We start from the raw sequence: 16,449 nt of genomic DNA on the forward strand, positions 1-16,449 counted from the left end.
TAATACTTTCTGTAATATTTAAGAGTTGCTTAAAGATATACAGAATGTACAGTTACTTAAAGCTAATTTTTTTCCTCTCTAATCAAAGGGGGTTCTATGTTCTTCCTTTATGGCTAGAACAGTAATAAATGATGCTCCTGGATCTGTAACATAAGTACTGCTGTCTGTCAGTAATGAACTTTGCAACTTTGTTTTCCAAAGTACATTTTATTTTTATCTGTCCAGTATATTGCACTAATTCTTTTAGTTATTTTCATTATATGAAATCTACCAAGTGTGTCAGAAGAGATGAATTAGTCTATTTAAATGTTGAACTGGTAGCAGAAACTTACTTGTGCAGATTTTAAATTTGCAGTAATCTGGGTTTAGCAAGGAAAATGACAGTTCACCAGTGTTTAGTTTTATATTGAGGTGCTCAGGTTTGAATAAAGTGGTTTAAAAAAAAGATTTTTTTATTACTGTTTCTTATTGAGAGTTTCAGAAGGTTTTATTGCATTTGCACATTTCTAGACAAGGTGTCTGATTTACATGGGGCAGCATTTAAGATGATTACAAGTAAATTCATGACACAGCTAAATACAAGCTTGTACTACATGTACTGTGGCGCTCCAGTTATCGTATGATAAATTTTTAAGTGTTGAGGTAATTGGGTATCTTATCGCATCCATTTAGAAGTACAATCAAAATAGTAATATTATCTCTTGAACCTGCAGCTAATGCAGTCTTTACCAGTTGTTCACTAATATAGCTTGCTGCGTGGTCGTAGAATGTCTCAGAGGTGATTCTGCCTCTTCCTGCAGTTTGTGATTTGCAATTGAGTGGGTGCGTTTTTGTGTCGCCTTCAAACTGTGGTGGTGGTTTAGAACCCACTGGCGTTACAGTCTTTAGCAGTGCTTGACCAGTGTAACTTGCAGGTTTGTCACAAAATATCTTGGAGTCCTTTTTTTCTGCCAGTTGTGGAACTGAGTCATAGTTAGATAGGCATGCTCTTGTATCTTTTGGGGGCTGTTCTATGTCTTTAGACCCTACTGCCAGTACATTCTCTCGCAGCTGTTTATAGGTGCGACTTGGACCTGTTGTGCAGAAAGTGTCAGTGTCTGTTTCTTCTTGCTCTGCAGTCTGTGACTGTGGCGGAAAACTGTTACATAGATAAACTTTTCTGTCCTCAACCTGCTTCAGTTCTTCAGAGCCACCTTGTGTGGTAGAATTGGACTGTTTTATCTCTCTGTTCAGTGAGTTTACTTCATTGTTACTGAAAAGAGACTGTTTTGGATCAGCTTGATTTTTGTGGTCATCGGTTTCCTTAAGAACTCCATCTTCACTTGGCAAATAGTTCCTCCTAGAACATTTTGGCTTATTTTGTTTCAGGTTGCCTTTTGAGTCAGTGAGGAAAATAGCTTCATTGGGATATGGTATCTCTATTCCATCTTGCAGATCATGAATAGCCTTTGAGTCATTTAAGTTGTCTTCAGTGAGGGGCATCAAATACTGAAACTTACATGGAGAAGTCCCATTTTGTTGAACACATTCATGCATTCTCAAATAATGAGTGAATGTTGTTAGAGTTAATGCAAGTACTTCATTGTAATCCAAAACCTCCCAAAGCCCGTTAGAAGCTAAAATAAGAAACTGACAAGTATCATCGATAGGGACAGATATAGTATGAGGTACAGGTATAACAGATCTTTTCAGTACGGGGTCTCCGTGATGTCCAAGACCCCTTGTAGTTCTCAGGTACCCCTCTACTAACCCATCTGGTTCATTAGTGCTGATGTTTCCACCATTCTGAAGTATGCGTTTTCTCTCACTCACGTTAGAAGTGCTGTGCTCTTTTGAGAGACAGTGGCTCTTTCCATTTTTACATAAGACAGCATGTGCATTACCTAAAATTGAAAGAACATTTTGAGTTACAGAATACTGATTTTTGTAAGACAGTGCTGTTACATTTAACAGCCTTTTGCTAAGGACTGGGAAAATGAGGTTGTAGTTCAATTATCTACTACCACAGGCAACAATATGTCCACTGATGAATCTGGTTCTATTTTACAGGAAAGTTTTCTGTGGCTTTTTTTTCCCCTCCTGTTTTTCAGAAGACTATTCCAGAACCACCTTCTTCTGACTGCAACTAAACTCTTACGAGGAGTCTTCATTCAGCTTAAAGTGCAGTCTGATAGAACTGTTGCACCTTGACTTTTTTTTAAGAATGCATATTTTTCTCAAATACTTTTTTTTAACCCCTCATAGGAGAGTGTGTGCTTTAAATATGGCTGAATGAACTCATTAAGAAGTGTCAGGTTCATATTATTTTTGGCAGTATAAAATTCCTAGTACCTGAAAATAATTTGGACATTGTGTATAATTTACAGTTGACGAAGATGATGCCTTAAATCTTTTCCTCAGTTAAGGGACCAAGGGAGAAAGAGTTCTCACAGTCATAATGAGACGTTGAAGACTAACTTCTTTCCTTTAGTAGGAATAGGTACTTTACCTTTCCCTCAACACTTCTGAAATCTGCAGGGTGAGAATTAAAAGTATTAGAAATTGCAACACTGCAGGTGACTAGTCTTGTCAGACTTGAATGCAGAGCGTAAAGGAAAGCAGCTCTGAAACAAAGTGATGTATTGTTTGAGATCCTCTACGGCTACGCTGGGAGACCATTTTTTTGTTAGAAGAGGTTATTGGTCTGCTCCCATGTGTTGGCATGAGGGCAAAAGTGATGTCTTACAGAAGGAACTTGAGTGGGATGGTAGCTTTCCAGACAGTAAGCTGGCTGCAGTGTGTTCGTTTATATTGTGCTTTTAATATCATCTGGCTAGACTAGGGCACAGATCTCTGAAAAGTGTTTATAAGTAGGCACAGCTTATACAGTAGTTGTATTTCTTGGGCAATATTGGCATTGTCTAGTGTATGAGACAGCTAAGTGTAGTCTATGTGAAGGCAGATTTCTCCAGAAGGTGATTCAGAATAGCAAACTGAAGGACACACCTTATTATTGATTATAGAATGTAGATGCCTTAAGTTACGCTGTGTGAATGTTTACTTTTGCTTGTTCCCTCCTCCTTCTTCTGATTTCCATGGAAAGCTAGAAGATTGTCTAAAATTTCCTTTGAACCCTCCAAGTAAGACCACCAGCTGTAAGCCTAACAAAGGGCGTAATATAACCCATGTGGAAGAATCTGACTGCAAGAAAGAGTAAAATCTAGTCGCTTTTGGCTGCAAGTCTCCTGTCTGCAAACCAGCGACAGGGCAAAAGAATTGAAAAAAACTAGCTGACCTATTGATGTGGGACTAAATGAAGAAGACAAAGCTGGCCAATGCCACCATCTCCTGCTCTTCGTATCTGATCATCCTCTTCAGTTGCTTACCTGGTGCTGGAGGAGTGTGTCTATACTTCTGTAAGAACACATTTCTGGGGGAGAGTCGAAGCTCAATGTTGTGCAAATCTTTTATGTGATGCATTTGGTGGAAAATTAAGTGTATTAGATTAAATAAATGTCTATTTAGAAGTGGTTCAAAAATGTGGACTTTAATCATAAAAGGCTTAAAGTATCTGTGATCAACTTAAAGCCTTAACTCATTAGTAGAGCTTGAGTTTACAGTATCTTTAATTGCATCCAGCATAAAACCTCATCTGGGAGGGAAGGATGAAGGCAAGTAACTAGAACAAGGTGGGGTTTTTTTTGCCTAGTGAAGAAATGAAGCCTCCCAAATGGTTTTCCTTTTCCCTACTGATCTTTAACTCTCTTGATTAATTTCAGTCAAACTTGATATGAAGAAATATGAAGAAGTCTTAGAGGTTTTATGAATACACTCATCTGAGGAGGAAAGAGTGCCCCTGTTGATGGAAAGTTGCAGTGTTAGTGCACTCCTTACTAATGCTAGGGAGAGTGATTGTCATGGTTTTAGCTGGGATAGAGTTAATTTTCTTCACTGCAGCTGGCGTAGTGCTGTGCTTTGGACTTAGCATGAAAACAACGTTGAGATAACACACCGATGTTTTCGTTGTTGCTGGGTAGTGCTTGTACTAGTCAAGGACATTTCTAGCTTCCCATGCTCTGCCGCGTGCACAAGAAGGTGGGAGGGGAGGGGGCACAGCTAAGAGAGTGGGTTCAACCTGGCCAAAGGGATATTCCATATCATGTAATGCCATGCCCAGTATGTTTTTTCCTTTTCCATTTTATTATCATCATAATCATTATTGTTATAATTATTTTTATTGTAATTATTAAACTGTACGTATCTCAACCCACAAGTTCTTTTGCTCCTCTGATTCTCTCACCCATCCCACAGGGATAGGGGGAGTGAGCAAGCAGCTGCGTGGTGTTTAGATGCCGACTGAGGCTGAACCACAACAGTGATAGAGAAGTATTATAGTGCTGGGCACATGCTTCAAGCAGAGGCTGGAAGACACTAGAGGGTGTAACCGTAGACACAAATCCATTTGAAACTTCACCCAACAGCTTTTTTTTTTAAAATGTAATTCTGCTCGTGTACTCCTTTGTGGGAAAGCAAGCACCTTGCTTGTAATCTTACATTTGTCTTGGTACACAAGAGAGCTTAACTGGTAACAAAAATCACCAAGTAGGAGGATACAGTGAGTTGCTAAGACTGCAAGAGCTTTAGTGTTTCCTGCAGCAGGGCTGGGTGGAGAAGCATTAGGAATGTATCAGTGTTCCTGACTGTAATTAATAACCGATTTTCTACACTACAGAAAGGCAGAGCTGCGTTCTGCTTCATAAGGAAACGGGTCTGAATAGATCTTCCATAACACCAGTAAATAACCAATTCCTATTTCAGAAATTAATAATTCAAATGATCCCCACAGATTGTGTTTTCAGTTTGCTGGTAGGAAAATGCAGTGGCACTTAGTCTCAATGAAACAAGTAAAAATAATATCTTAAGCATGTTCATTGATGCAAGGCATTTATCGGATATAAAACTAGAAAATTTGTGATTGCCTGCCCTAAAGTGATAACACCTTAAAATTCCTCTGGATCTTAAAAAAAAAAAAATAAAATCCTTACTACTCTTACAGAGGTCATTTGTGTATTATGGAGTGCTTCCTATCTGTCTTTCACATTAGAAAATTGACTTCACTGCTTTAACTCAAATATCACACTGGAGCTACTTATCTCGTAAGCTTACTACTTATTGTCTTACCGCTATCAGTTGCGAGGGAATTTATCATGTCTCCTTCACATTGTGAAGTCTAAGCAATTGCTGCTCTTTATCTCCAGATAACTACTGCCAACAAATCTCTAGGTTATTTTTTCTCTCTTTATTGGGTGGGAGAAAAAAAAAATCCTGGTGTGGAATGTACATACCTATGTTAGCAATGTGCAGTAACCCAGCAACCCCTTTGGCTGCCCTGGCTAATGGACGGTGTGTGGTGTTTTCAGAATGTTTTCTTTCTTCTTCCTCAGTGCCATCTGTCTCTTCGCTGGGGATTCTTTCCACCAAACAGGTAACCGCTGAACAACCACTCCAGCGAACTTTGGAAACCTCATTCCTTCCCAGTCGTAAAAGTCTATCCATTCTCCAAAAGGACTTGGCATATGCTTTGTGAATCCACTCGTAAGTATTGGTCTTCTTGGTCTTGTCATTGCTGCGTGTATCAGTGAAAATCTTCTCTTTTTCCCTGTAATCTGCCTTGATTACTGTGGCAAAGGAATCTAGAATTTGCTGTTCATTCTTACTCTTCTTGTAGGAGGAATCCATTTGAGCAAGCTGGTCAAGGAATAGAAGTGGAAGCTCTGCTGCAACTGTTTCTGCAGCTGTCACACCATGAGAACCATCAACTAGCCCCAGAAAACACGTATCTGACCTATTTCCATAGTTGTCGAGCACGATAAATCTGTCTTCCATGTCTTCTTGCCATGTGGAATTTTTATCTTGGCAAATTGATAATGCTTTTATTAAAGAATTATTTACTTTCGTAAAAGTACTTGGAGCATTAATATTGGCAAGATCACAGTATGATGTAGAAGTGTGATTATTCATAAGGAATTCAAATGAATAATCAATCTTCTGCCTATGTGTCTCAGAATACTTAGGAGTCTTGGTCAACTTTGAAACTAGTTTCTGTCTCTGAGCCAAAAGTGTTTTCTTGTCAGTCTTCGTTTGTGGACTGTCAAAGCCCAGCAAAGTTAGGGCTTTGTGGGTTTTTTTATGATAAAGAAGGTGGTATGGATATATTGTTTGTTGACATGCAAAGCAAAAAATTGAAATGTGTTTGGAGTCATCGTTCTCAGGTGCAATTGTGACCCTCTCCAGGTGATCTTCCTCATCTCTGGAAAGTTCAAAATCAGGTGGGTTTGTTTTGTCCTGAGATTTTTCCTCCCATGTCATTCTGTAAAGGAGTTGAGTATGTTAAGAGTTTTCATATTTCAATATTTTAATATTAGGTAACACTACATTTACCTAAGCCTTGCTCTCACTTTCTTATATAAATTCTGAACTGCATCGCTCTATACTAATGCATATGTGGTCAAGAGACTGGGAAACCCACGTGAGATTATATAAAAACTGTAACTAATAACTATGTTAAAATGAGTAATACAGCAAATCCAAGTAGTGAAAAGTTTGGAAATACAGAGTTCATGACACAATTTAGATTATTTTGTACCTAGTGAGGTTTCAGTCAGTTGTTTCCTCCTTGTGATTCAGTGCATAACCCTGAGCCTTCACAGTTAGAACTGTAAATACGACATAGTTCCTCATCAGCTCTTCTGTGTCTATTCATCACTTTCCAGACATGGTAGTTGAGTGTAATTCCTACTTCAAAAAAAAAAAAAAAAAGCACATTCAAGATTAAGACTAAAAAAAAAATCTACCAATCTTGTATGGAAAATATGAAGCAGGGTCAGAAGCACTGGTGTATCTTTAATGAAATCTCACTCTTATTGCCATCAGGTTTAGTTGTGAGGACTTTAGGAGTCAACTGGAAAAAAATTCTTTTATGCCATTGTATTTAGGCACGCAAAAGGTAAATTACATTTATGTAGTCAATATTCTATTGTATTTCTTGCCTGCAAGAGCTAGATTATGCAATGTTCGTGTTCCTTTAATGTAGGATGGGTTTTGAATGTGTCTGTGTCTAAATCAAGAAAGCATAATGAAGCACAAAAGTATTATTGAATGGGCCAAGCAGTGTTTGAGTGTTTAGGTCTGTGGGACACCCCCCTGCTCCTGGAGCTGAGAGCGCTGTGAGCAGCAGCACGCGCCCTCTATTCTCCAGCCATCAGGATGGAAGGAGAGATGCACTTTGCAACAGAGCTTACAGAAGGGCCACAAGGCTGAAAATGTGTAATCAAGGCCAGGTACTGCAGGGATATCATAGGGTCTAGTCGGCACACGCCTCTCTGCCCATTCTCCAACCAAAGCTAATACCTTTCTCCTGTCGCCATACACCTCCTTTCTCCCACTGCAGCTCCTTGCTCCAGTCTCCCCTTCCTCGCCAGCTCAGTGTCTTTCCTCAGTCTCTTTCCTCGATGCTGCTTAACGATACTTGGGTCTGGCACCTGGTGCTCTAAGCCCAAGAGTCAGAGCTGTAGTGTAAGTCCTAGCGGGGCACTCCCTGACAGAGGTCAGCCGGTGCAGAGGGGCCTGCCTGAATTCAGCACCTACACGCTCCACTCGGCACCTGCAAACTGATGCTTCAGTTTTAATATTGTAACTTGCTCTGATTTGGGTAAACCTATGAGAATAACAAAAGGTGTACCACAGACACCGTCTTGCCTAAATTTCCAAGCCCTAGTTTAAAACCTGACAGCCTTGGAGATTTCTCTATAAAAGTGTTATTAAAATTTTGGTTTAATACATGCAAACTAACAGATTTTTTTTCAAATAATATTTTCAGAAACAGCTAAGCCATGTTACCTGGAACTTTTTCCCATATGCTTCTTCAGGCTTGAAAAAGTTCAGTATGAACAGTTAATACCTGGCAGAGTTTTAAGTTACTGAAACCATGAGGCAACCCTATTGGTAGCAGCATTATAATAATTCTGCCTATAACTTGAAATGAGTAAGAAACCATGTAAATATCAATATTGCTTAGGCAGTAGATGAAATTGTTTGAATGGCTACCGTGCCCTATAAAGTGCTGTGCAGCTAAGCCTTACAGCTGCTTGCGGAACATCCTCTCCCTCTAGATCAGCACATAACATACGTGTACAGCACCATAATAACACAAGATCCGGACACCATGTGAGATGCTCAGCTTGCCACCCTATGCATTATCTCTCTACTAAGTATGAAACATAGTGTTTACATTTTTTAAGTTAATTGTGTTTATTTAGTGTTTAGTATTTACGTGTGTATGGATGAGAGATCAGGCAAAAATGCATTTATTATAGATTTTTGTTCTCTCTTCTGAGATTTCTGACTTTCAGTAAAGCTTTGTTAGTATCATAGAATGGTTTGGGTTGGAAGGGACCTTAAATATCATTGAGTTCCAACCCCCTTGCCATCGGCAGGGGCACTTTCCACTAGACAAGGCTGCTCAAAGCCCCATCCAGCCTGAGCTTGAACGCTTCCAGGGAGGGGCATCCACAGCTTCTCTGGGCAACCTGTTCCAGTGTCTCACCACCCTCATGGTAAGGAATTTCTTCCTAATCTAACCTAAATGTACTCTCTTTCAGTTTAAAATCATTACCTCTGTTAATCCACCTCTAAGGCAAACAGGTGGTTTAGCAGTGGTAATATCCCACAGCCACGTTACAAGAGTAGCCTCTGGTAATTTAATCCTGCTTCAACCTCATCCATCCCTTTTCTGGGGCTCTGTCTTGAAAGTTGATACAACCACACCTTAAAGTAACTGTTTTGCAACTGTTGTCTCTTCCAGGATTTCAGCTGTGAAGTACATTGTCTTATCTTGTGCTATTTCTGTTCATCACCTCTGGGTTATAAGCTTTTCCTTTATTTGCTTCTTCAAGGCATGTACTTTTCTCCTGTGGTGACAGTTCTTTGACAAAATTCCTTCAACTGTTTGAGAATTACAGGAGCATTAAAAGACAAAGCTCCAACCTCCTCCAGCTCCAATTAATCTTAACACGTCTTAAAGAATCAAGCGCCTCTGATCAGCTGAGGTAGATCAATTATACGATTTTTAAAAGAAAATATCTTCTGTAAAAAGTGACACTGAAATATTAGTAAAGCCACTTAAAAAAAACCCTTACGACACTGTAGCATACCTTGTCTTTGCAGAGGCAAGCTTGCAGGTGGCTACAACTCTCAATCTGCTCTAGGACCAGTTTATGGGAAAGTCCATCTCTTCACAAGAGGTGAGCATCAGCCTCCTTTAGAAATGCTGCACCACTTCAGCTGTGCAAGTTAAGGAGGTATGTGATTAAAATAGCAGTGAAAGATATGCTTGCCTAGATCCCTTTTCCTTTATTCTGCACAGTTTGAATCTGAGATTGGGAAATTGCACAAGCCTCTTCACTGCTGTCATCATGATGATGCATTCATGGGATGAGAAAAATTAGGGCTAATAGATACAGAAAATCTGGTAAGCTGCGTCTTGTCAGCCTTTTAAATATGAACTCATTTTACATTTGGTATATATAAAAGCCCCTTGGATTAGAGACAGGAAATTGAGGACTTTCAAGAAAATGCTAGTTTGACCTCAGTAAACTTAATTCTTAAACACACTTTATAGCTGTTTATATCTCAGTAAGTGGGTGGAAGTGCTAACAAATCAATTTCAGAGTACCAAAACAGTCCCACTTTATTACAATGTGTAAATAACCAGGATAATGTACATAATTCATGTAGAACAACAAGATCTGCTACAACTCATATCAGTTGCAATAATTTCACTTATAACTATTAAAAGGGCAGCCCTGGTGTTAATTTTTATGTAGTATGCATACACTGCTTATGTTAATAGCTGGAAAAACTTGTAAAAATGAAACAAAAAAGGAAACATTTCCTTTGTTGGTCTCTTACGAAGTAAAAAGATTAGTCTGTGTTTTCTTCTCTGCTTGCATTTCCCTCATCAGGAAGAGATACAGACTCACAAGTTTTTTGCTGTCAGGTTAAAGGATAACAGTGAGATGCTGACAGCACAATACACAAAGCTAAAGTGCTCTCAGCCTCAGAGAGCAAAAGATAAAACTCTGCTTTCTAGCTCACTGCAGTTTCCCTGTGCCTATTTAGGGAGCCAAAACCCAGCACTGTTTCATGTTCTGAGCTGAAAATAGAAGTAGATAAAAAAATTAGATGTGGAATGGGGAGGGAACCACAGTTGGAGATTGCATGCATTTTTAAGCGAAAAGTCCTATTTACTCTTTGTGTCACAACGAAGACCCTCTTGGTCAATGCTTAGTCTTGCCACTAGGAAAGGGAGGCTGCTTCCCCTCTCTGCAATACACTGCCTTGTCTGTAAGAGGGGCAGAACACAAGACTGCAGGCCAGGGGCTTTGTATGGCAGAGGATGTTACCACCTCTGAAAACCTCATTTCTGGCAACCCTCTCTTGCTATGGCACTTGGAGCTGCTTGCTGTTCATATAGTAAAACAAGATTATTTTGTTTCTGCAGTTTGGCACTACAATCTCATTTTTTAATTAGTGAAGATGTCAATAACTGAGCTTCAAGGATCCAGGATCTGATTTGTATCTGAACAGAAGAGTCCCATATGCAGTCATCTCCCTCTGACACATGTCATTCCCGTCTCCACCCAGAGTGTGCTTCTTCCTCACCTACCTTTGTCACAGTCAGCACTTAACTTACACAATCTCTAGTCCTGAACCCCTTCCTCCATGAGATTTGGGGTTTTATTATTATTTGCTACATACTTTTGGTCTTAGAAAATGGTGACTATTATTGATGCTGAAACCAGTACCGGGAAGATGCCTGCCTGCGGGTAACAGGCAGAGGCAGAAAAGGGCTGTGTGATGGGAAATGGAGGTCACAGTCTCCCTGAGCTGCTCATCACAATATTATCTGCTAATATGTATTATCAGGCCTCACCGCTGCAAATTCTGGCTGAATGAGCACCGGCTTCCTTGCCTGTCTTGTCCTTCCCTGCTTTACTTCTTGGCATGCCTTTCCTCTGCTCATACCTCAGCCAGCACTTCCCTCTTGGGCCACCCTTTCTCATGTGCCTGTGATGTGGTTCCTGTTGCCTCCGTGTGTTCAGGCCGGCTTCTCTCCTCCTGACTGATTTCCCTTCCCTCCACCTGTCACACAGTTTGGCAGTGGCCCCTCCCCTGGAAAACTGTTAGCGAACGCATCATACCCACATACAGAAACCGTGGCGGGGACTCTCGGCATCACCGCGACTGGCCCCTGCCAAGGAGCCACCACTGGTGGCCAGTGGGGCTGTAGCATTTGCTGTGGTGCAGCTTGACAGTGCTGTGCAATGCATACCCTGTGGCACAGCCTGAGCCAGGGGACAGGCAAGCACTGTCACCTGCGCTGGGGCTGCCTTACCAGGTCCCAGTTTTACATGGTCACCTTTGGCCAAAGCAGCAAAGAGCCAATATGTGAACAAACCTTACATAGCCTTTATTAAATGTATATAAGACCTCTGAAAATCTCTTCACCTGAAAAGACAAACTTATTTGCTAACCCAGCATCCATACCCTACACCTTCCACCAGTTTTAGCAGAGCCTGCCCCCTCATTCTCCAAAACCATCTGCAGAGGGGCTGATGCAGAAGGAACAAGACATCTTCTCCCAAGTGAGTCAACCTAGGTGTGCGTAGTAGCCTACTTACTGTATCTCCAGAAGCAATGATGCTGCTTCAAGGAAGACTTGTTATGAAAGGTGTAGGAAGAGATAAAGATGAACCTGGTGAGTCACAGGAGCGTGCCAAGGGCAGAGCCTGCCTCGGGAACACTCCCACCTCTAGACCTGATAATAGGCAAGAAAGAAGGAAGTGATTAATAATTGAAATAATTATGGAATAAATTAAGATAATTAGTCCCTTTATTTATTTATCATCTTACTTATCTCAAGGGTTGTCCAAGACTGGAATCTTGGGATTCCAGACCCACCAGTTTTGAGTCATCCTATGAAGTGGAAACAGTCCCCATCATTAGGTCTTCGTAGGTGAGAGTTACAATTTGTGACACTGTCTGCTCGGGCACAGCTGCAGTTCCTCAGCTGAGAGGAAGTATCGAACTGGGAAATGGGAGTAGCAAATAAATGGCAGAAATAGCTCTTCCTACACCCCAGATACTTTGCACTTGTTCCTGGTAGCCGGGTCTGTCTGGGTGGGGCAGTGGTGGCAGTTTGTAACCCACCGAATGCCTGCTTCGGGCAGAGAGGCTGCAAAGCATCAAGTGGAGACGGCAAGCCTGCTGGGCTTGGCAAGGGAGGGAAGGCACAGCAGATGCTTGAGGTTTTGGGGATCCACAAGGAGAAAGCTGTGGCAGAAGTGGAAGATGGGTAAAGATAACATAACTGTGCCTCCTGCACTCTCCTCCCAGCAACCCCCTGCCTGCCTCGCCCCACAAACCCACATCTGGGGTTACTGCTGTCCTCCTGGGGTTCCTCTGCTTTTTCCAGCTGCACACACTGCAATTATAGTTTGTCTAAAGAGAGGTCTTTAATCTGTTTAGTTTCTCTGGTTTAGCCAAGTGAGTAGCCATGGTGCTTGCAGTGGTATCGATAGCACTTAGGCTTTCCAGGTGCTCTCCCTCACGGATATGGGGAAGTCCCAGGAGGGGGCTTGCACGGTCAGATGTGCTTAGACCAGTGTAACTTCTTTATAATTTATTTTTTTTATGCAGAGTTTTATTATCTAAATCACTGTTGTATCAAGGGTGCTGGTCAGTGGCTACTCCAGTGCAGCTAGCAGAAAGTAGCCCCCTTCCCTCCTACCTCCTGCCAGCTGAGCCCGTGCCAGTCACCCAGGGGTCTGTAAGGCTGCCAGCACCAATGGACCTGCCCTACACCGGGATGGGGTGATCAGCAAAACTGCCAAGGCATAGGCAGACAAACTATGCTGAGTGGGGTTCCAGAGAATTGCGGGGATCTCTGCCACATGTTAAGTAACAGGAAGAAGAGAAAAATATGTTAGAGGAAGGAACAAACAAACAAAAAAAAACCCTGTCGCAGGCAGAAGAAAAAAAATATAAAGGAAAAATAGGTAGTACATCCCATGTTTGCGTGAAGCAATCTAGAGCTCTCACTACCACAAAATAACATAGTGTAAGCCTATGTAGTGACTGCAGATGGCTAAATAACTTTAACAAGCAGCTTCTGAGCTTGGCACACACGCTTCACATTGTACTGGCAAAGGCAGTAAATGTCCTGTGCTGGGTGAGCCCAGCCTTCAGTCTTCTCGCTTGGTTTTTGTTAAATCAAAACTCTGTAGTCAAGAAGAGCATCCTATGGGTAAAAAGTGAATAAAAACTGCTAAGTGCTCCATCATTAACGAGAAGTTTGTATTACTAAATGGCCATGAGTGTTGCAATGGCATATTCTCTTTTTTAATTTTTTTTCCTTTAAAAACTGGGTAATTGGAGTTCAAGGTTCCCTATAACAGACAGAGGCCTAGTGGGAAGGTCTGCCATCTGCATTATTAAAGTCACATGTAAGCACCATGGGAAGCTGACAAGATGCTAGAGGCAGCATAATGAACAAAACTTTTGTACTTTAATACTTCCAGTGATTCAGAAAATATTGATAGCAGTCCTGAATGCGCGGTGGCCAAGAGGGAGGCCACTTCACCCACAAGGAATGCGCTAATGAAAGGACACAATAGGATTTTATATTGGGAGAAATTCCCCAGAGGGGCAAGAGCTCCGCTTTTTACATTTGCATTGAATGGCAAGAATAAAAACAGGTGGGAGAGCCGGAAGAAAGTCCCATCTTGAACAAAGGAGAGGGAGAAGGGGCTGGGTTGGGCACACTTGCTCCGACTAGGCTGGGAGACGGGGATGAGGGCTATGGGTGGGCTCCCACGGCAGCAGGCTGGGAGGTCCCTCTCAGAGAGGCAGCATTCAGCATTAGGCTGCTATTAGTTGAGTGATTCTTTAATTTACGTGACCGAGATAGGCCCCAAAAGCACCAAATGACAACTAGGTAATAACCAGGCACACCCGAAACTGCATTTTAATTCCCTCTTTTGTGACTCAACCACCTCCCTTGCTGGAATAACGCACACCCTCTTGCATTTAAGCCTGTTGAGTGTTCACAGTGAATTCTGGCGAGAGCAACAAACGTGAGAGGCAAGTCTCCTGGGAGCACCAGCTCTGAGCAGGCACCTCCTCGGGGCTGTCAGCAGCCTGAGAGAGACCTGAGAATCACAGGAGCTGGCACTCGTGTCGCATCCAGCTCCTGGCCTGCTTAATTTGATGCGGATGAGTAGTCTTCCTGTAGTCATGGGGCTACTCACCTGAATTTTCAAGCTAAGCAGCGCAAGCAGGAGGCAGGCGGCAGGCAGCTACGCTCGCTTGGCTCCCACCAGCCCTTGCTAAATGCTGGCTTCAGAGTCAGTTCGACTTGCGCAAACCCACTGACATGCCCCAAAGGACAGAAACTGAAAATTGTGGTGAGGGTTTTTTAGACAATGCTTTGAGTTTGAATCTAATTTAGTATCTTCATAGTGCATATTTAATGATGAAAAATAAGCACCCGAGTGATTCTGTTGTGCTCAAATGGAGTTACACATGCATCACAATTAGGAAGTATTACTTGCTTGTGAATTCAGGCAACGGAAAAAGCCAGCTTGGATATATGAAAACAAGAATGACTTGTATACACTCACATGACAAAGCATAATTTTTTTTTCTGTTTTTCTAATGTAGTGCAACCCATCAGGGCCAAATTATATTCACTGAAGCCACCACAGGTCAACATAGCCCAAGTTATAGTGCCTTGTTTCCGGCCAGCAGTTGATCTTTCCATTCCTTATTCCTGCCAAAATTGTCAATATAATATTTTACTTGTCACTGGAGGAGTTTAAGGCAAAGTCAAGCTTTTTTTTTTTTTTAAACAATGTATTTGCACAAAGTTAAAATGAGAACAATGTTTTAAACCAGGATTAAAGTTCAGAAAAAGACTTACCTATTTGCAGTCAAAGAGTGATTTCTTTCTAAGCTGCTTCTCTGCATTAGCAGGCAGTAGTTCTGAGTGTGTAGTGAAATTAGTGTTTATAAATGTTACTATAGTAACTGTATCCGTAGCCACAGGCTGGTAGACTTACTGTTCTGGTTATCTAGTGAGCAGCAAGGTAAAAAGGAAGAAAAAAAAAAAGACATAATATTGTAAGACAGCCATGCTCTTGAGGATTCAAGGAGGAACTGCAGCAAGAGTATTTTTTGCCTTTATGCTAACCAGTGCCTTACTGTATGCAAGAAAGCAGTGTTGTTCCCATTAGGTCCTCACAGGCACACCATGAAATGTAAACAAATATTTGGGCACTTAACCAAACTCTCTATCTGCTTCATAACAACTTTCAGTTTTGATTGTACTGCAATGGAAGCAAAAACTTATCAGGTTTTTAAGGACCTTGAAGAATAAATTGAAAGAAGAAGGTCATTCGCTTAGGCTGTGGTCCTGTGAATGCTCGCCTGTGCAGCTTCAGACGTAAATGCATGCTGAGTGGCCTTAATAAACACCAGCGGAGTTACTCACCTGTGTAAAAAATATTAAATGCATTTTCAGAATTGAAACTTGTAATTCATTTGTATGTGGGTGTGCAAAGTTGATGCTGGGTTACAAATCAGTAGCTTACCGTTTAAAGGAGAAGCTGGTGATTTAAAAAAAAAAAAAATTTAAAAAAAAGGGGGGGGGGGGGGGAAAGAACGAACATATTGGGCTACAATGTCTCCCAGAAAAAACAAGGAGTCTATGTTCAGGCATGGATATTAAGTGGTCCATAGGAGCCAAGATGTTGTTCCAGATGCGGTTTTCGCTTGTAACATTTGCTACCGAAGAAAAGCGGTGGGGGAAGCTGAAAGTGAAACTAAGCAAGAGCAGTTTCATTTTCAAGCCTGGGAGGAAACTAGAAACTTAACCGGCATTAAAAAAAAAAATACAAGCGAAGAGTTCTTAGGTGGCTGTTACCATACAGCGTCTATTTATTTTCAACATGAATCGGCCACTTTAAAAAAAAAATAATAAAAATATTCATTCTTTCTTAAATTTAAGAGAAACAGGGTTGTTATTGGTTTGCTGTTTGTTTTTGTTTTTTTTTTAATCCCTTGAATTTGCTGCAATGCTTGGGGCAGCCGCCGCCGAGGGCAGCGGCTCCTCCACCTTAACAGTCCGTCTTAAAGCACCGGGGATGGCAGCAGCCATCTTACGGGTCGCTGTCACAGCTCCTGGGAAACCCTAAGCCAGACCCGGCCTCCGCCGCGGGGTCCCCGGGGCCGGGGGACCCCGGCCCCGGGGACCCCGCGGCGGAGGCCGGGGTGCAGGTCCCCATTCCCCCCCCCCCCCACCATTTAACGTAAGTGCCAACTCGCTGCATAACCTGACGCTTGAAAATATCA

General features: G+C 41.8%; 1 protein-coding gene across 11 annotated transcripts; it reads right to left on the reverse strand.

Moving 5' to 3' along the window:
- Positions 1–430: 430 nt before the first annotated feature.
- On the reverse strand, positions 431–16,298 carry PP2D1 (protein phosphatase 2C like domain containing 1). 11 transcript variants are annotated; one of them, XM_075083205.1, is made up of 6 exons: positions 15,690–16,298; positions 11,721–15,589; positions 9,192–9,321; positions 6,626–6,774; positions 5,325–6,349; positions 431–1,883 (listed from the first exon to the last, which is right to left on the reverse strand). In XM_075083205.1, the coding sequence occupies exons 5-6, from the start codon at positions 6,346–6,348 to the stop codon at positions 631–633; spliced, it is 2,277 nt and encodes a 758-aa protein (XP_074939306.1). In that variant the 5' UTR covers position 6,349; positions 6,626–6,774; positions 9,192–9,321; positions 11,721–15,589; positions 15,690–16,298; the 3' UTR covers positions 431–630. The 11 variants fall into 11 exon arrangements, with proteins under 11 accessions (XP_074939306.1, XP_074939311.1, XP_074939314.1 ...); XM_075083210.1 differs by having other exon boundaries at positions 11,721–15,170; positions 15,464–16,298; XM_075083213.1 differs by lacking the exon at positions 9,192–9,321 and having other exon boundaries at positions 11,721–11,857; positions 15,020–15,170; positions 15,301–16,298.
- Between the last annotated feature and the right edge of the window lie 151 nt (positions 16,299–16,449).

This window comes from Phalacrocorax aristotelis, chromosome 2 (genome assembly GCF_949628215.1).
Source record: "Phalacrocorax aristotelis chromosome 2, bGulAri2.1, whole genome shotgun sequence".
NCBI classification, from domain to species: Eukaryota; Metazoa; Chordata; class Aves; order Suliformes; family Phalacrocoracidae; genus Phalacrocorax; species Phalacrocorax aristotelis.

Excerpts from the sequence above, each read along its gene's own strand:
- PP2D1 (XM_075083205.1), bottom strand. The coding sequence starts at position 6,348 with ATGACATGGGAGGAAAAATCTCAGGACAAAACAAACCCACCTGATTTT. Across the intron at positions 1,884-5,324 it reads ACTGCACATTGCTAACATAG|GTAATGCACATGCTGTCTTA; the intron begins GTATGTACATTC and ends TTTCAATTTTAG.